Here is a 3,556-nt window from a genome sequence, read left to right on the forward strand (position 1 = left end):
ATAAAATTCAAATAAATATATTTTTATTCAAAATTAAATTTCCAATATTTCCTAGCTGTTTTGAAGAAGTCATATCATCTTCTCTCATTTATTTAAATTGAAATAATTGGAAAAATAATTTCAAACAAAATCACCTTGAACCAATTTACCAATTTTGAAAAATTCAAAAAGGGATTTTTTGTGAAAACCTCCAACTCTCTCGATTGGTCCTTGAGTTGCTTAAGGCTTATAGGATTAAAATTCCAAATAAAACCAATTGAAAATTGGGATGTTACAGCGTGGTAGCTGATTCTACATGCGAAGCGGAGTACATAGTTGCCTCGGAGGCAGCGAAGGAAGGTGTCTGGATGAAGCAGTTCATGACATATCTTGGAGTTGTGCCCAGTGTACTTAATCGAATGACTCTGTTATGTGACAACACTGCGGCCATTGCTCTAGCCAAGGAACCAAGGTTTCACAAGAGGACCGGACACATAAAGTGACACTTCATCTCCGTTCATGATGTAGTCAAGGAGGACATAAACATTTGCAAAGTACATACAAATCTGAATGTTGCAAATCCATTGACTAAACCTCTTTCACGGGCAAAACATGATCAACACCAGAACTCTATGGGTGTTAGATTCATTAGCATGTAATACTAGATTACTGACTCTAGTGCAAGTGGGAGACTGTTGGAAATATGCCCTAGAGGCAATAATAAAGTGGTTATTATTATATTTCCTTGTTCATGATAATCGTTTATTATCCATGCTATAATTGTATTGACGGGAAACTCAAATGCATGTGTGGATACATAGACAACATGTCCCTAGTAAGCCTCTACCGGACTAGCTCATTGATCAAAGATGGCTATGGTTTCCTAATCATAGACATGAGTTGTCATTTGATAACGGGATCACATCATTAGGAGAATGATGTGATGGACAAGACCCAAACTATGAACGTAGCATATGATCGTATCAAGTTTATTGCTATCATTTTCTACATGTCAAGTATCGATTCCTATGACCATGAGATCATGCAACTCACTGACACTGGAGGAGTACCTTGTGTGTATCAAACATCGCAACGTAACTGGGTGACTATAAATATGCTCTACGGGTATTTCCGAGGGTGTCTGTTGAGTTGGCATGGATCAAGACTGGGATTTGTCACTCCGTATGACGGAGAGGTATCTTTGGGCCCACTCGGTAACGCAGCATCACAATAAGCTTGCAAGCAATGTGATCAAGTAGTTGGTCACGAGATCTTGTATTACGGAACGAGTAAAGAGACTTGCCGTATATAAAACTAGGTATGGAGATACCGACGATCGAATCTCGGGCAAGTAACATACCAATAGACAAAGGGAACTGCATACGGGATTGATTGAATCCTTGACATCATGGTTCGACCGATAAAGATCTTCGTGGAATATGTGGGAACCAATATGGGCATCCAGGTCCTGCTATTGGTTATTGACCGGAGAGGTGTCTCTGTCCACACGATTCTCGAACCCGTAGGGTCCGCACGCTTAACGTTCGTTGACGCTAGAGTAGTATTGGGATATTCATGTTGGAGTCCCGGATGAGATCCCGAACGTCACGAGGAGCTCTAGAATGGTCCAGAGGTAAAAAATTATACATGGGAAGTCGTATTTTGGCTATCGAAAAAGTTACAGGTTTTAACGATATTGTATGAGGGAACTTCTAAAAGGTTCCGAAAGGTTCTAGAAGGTTCCGGAGGAGTTCGGAAGGGTCCCTCCAGCACCTAGGGCATGCATGGGCTGTAAGGGGGCGTCCTAGCCTTATTGGGCCAGCCGCACCAGCCCCCCAAGGCCCATCCGCCTAGGGGAAGGGAAACCCTAAGGGGGAGGGCCCTCCACTTGGCTTGGAGGGCACTCCTCCCCCTTTGGACTTTTTATCATCAGTAACGATCAAAACAATTCTTCTACATAATTAACACATTACCATAACTCATACTTCCTCCTAACCAAAATAAGTGACTCAACTTTGTGCTAACTTTATACTAAAGCTAATACAAAGTTAAGTCACTTATTTTAGGGAGTATTTCTTTATGAAGGGAGTAATTTTTTGCTTTGCAAATTTCAAGTTAATTGGCCACATGAAAATGAATAATCCATGAACTGTGGATGTCATTGATAGATCACGTTTAACCTAATTGAGCACACTAATGATTTTACACACCTTGAATATTAAGCTTCAATATAAGAAAAGTGATTCTGAGATAATTGCTGAATAGGATGCAACACGTGAGTGTTGTAGGAAGATAATTTTGCTTGTATTGCAGGCTTCAATCTAGTCAATCAAAATAGGTATGGACTAAAAAATGTTAATAGCACAGAAAAGAGAATATGCTCGCGATGGCAACCCTCATGACTTATACGACACGTACGACGACAGCAGCATGAGACACAAATATTTCAGTATCTTTCTTCACCGAGAACAAGCACACGGTGTGGCCGCTCATGTGTCACAAAAAGAGAACACTCTCTTCCTTGAAGGGCAGTAAGCCAGATAAACAGGTCACTGCAAATCCTTATTCGGGAAAAAGTGGAGGGGGGAAACATCCATCAGCAGGGCCGGGCCTCCTGCTTCTAAATACATATCCTGGCTAACAGACAGTAAAAAGCACAACAGGTTGACCACGAAAAGGTTAAAATTGCAGGTTGCTTGTAAAGAGGAAGTTTCTTATCAAGCGTTCTCCTTGGCAATCTTCTCAGCCTTGGCAATGACCTCCTCTATTCCTCCAACCATGTAGAATGCCTGCTCTGAAAGGTCATCGTATTTCCCATCCAGAACACCCTGTGACGTGTTGACAATATTCATACAACGGGTCACAAAAGTAACAGCAAGTAATATTGGCATATTTCACCAAAGAAACGATGCACCACAAAATGCAAACATAACAAAACATATGATGTTTTAAACAACACGTGTTCCTAAAACTTGGGAGCTGTTTGTTCGTTCCTAATTGACCGGTGCATATCCACCAGCGCAGTAATACTAGGGCACATAATCATACTGATTGGAATGTTTGAAAACTAAATTAGGTGATCCAAACACATATCTGGAGTTATACTAGAAACACATGCATAGCTATTTCCTCTGACACTACCAGGCCAATTCAGCTACATTAACCATTATCCTGTCAATGTACCAGACAAAAAAAAAACGACTGCTTTTCTAGTGAAATTCGAACCAAAATCCATAGAAACACAACTCTATCAAGAAAATAAGATTTCTAAGTAGCTAGAATTAACAAGTCTTTTCTTTGGCATAAGTCAATGATGACAATCTAATGTGTGACACTCCAGCTACTTCCCACATCACAGTGCACTGCATCAGCATCATGTGCACATGCAAGGTGATCAGATGTTGCAGACCACGATCATGGAAACAGACAACGCACAAATGTGCATTATCTAGCTTTTCTAATAAATTCAAATTCAAAGACGATATATCATATGCAGTGTTCATTTTGTCACCACAGAACAACCATTGCAACAAACACAAATAACAAAACCAAATATCTACAGAATATCTTGAGAACA

At 40.3% G+C, this 3,556-nt stretch overlaps 1 protein-coding gene across 1 annotated transcript in view; it reads right to left on the reverse strand.

Annotated features, from left to right (window-relative positions):
- Positions 1–2,412: 2,412 nt before the first annotated feature.
- The window catches only part of LOC123061849 (ATP synthase subunit beta, mitochondrial), a 4,536-nt gene continuing 3,392 nt past the window's right edge, over positions 2,413–3,556 (reverse strand). Inside the window, exon 9 of the mRNA XM_044485131.1 lies at positions 2,413–2,810. Within this exon, the coding sequence (XP_044341066.1) occupies positions 2,697–2,810 (114 nt within the window). The 3' untranslated portion in view covers positions 2,413–2,696. The remainder of the gene's footprint in view (positions 2,811–3,556) is intronic.

This window comes from Triticum aestivum, chromosome 3A (assembly GCF_018294505.1).
Source record: "Triticum aestivum cultivar Chinese Spring chromosome 3A, IWGSC CS RefSeq v2.1, whole genome shotgun sequence".
Classification (NCBI taxonomy): Eukaryota; Viridiplantae; Streptophyta; class Magnoliopsida; order Poales; family Poaceae; genus Triticum; species Triticum aestivum.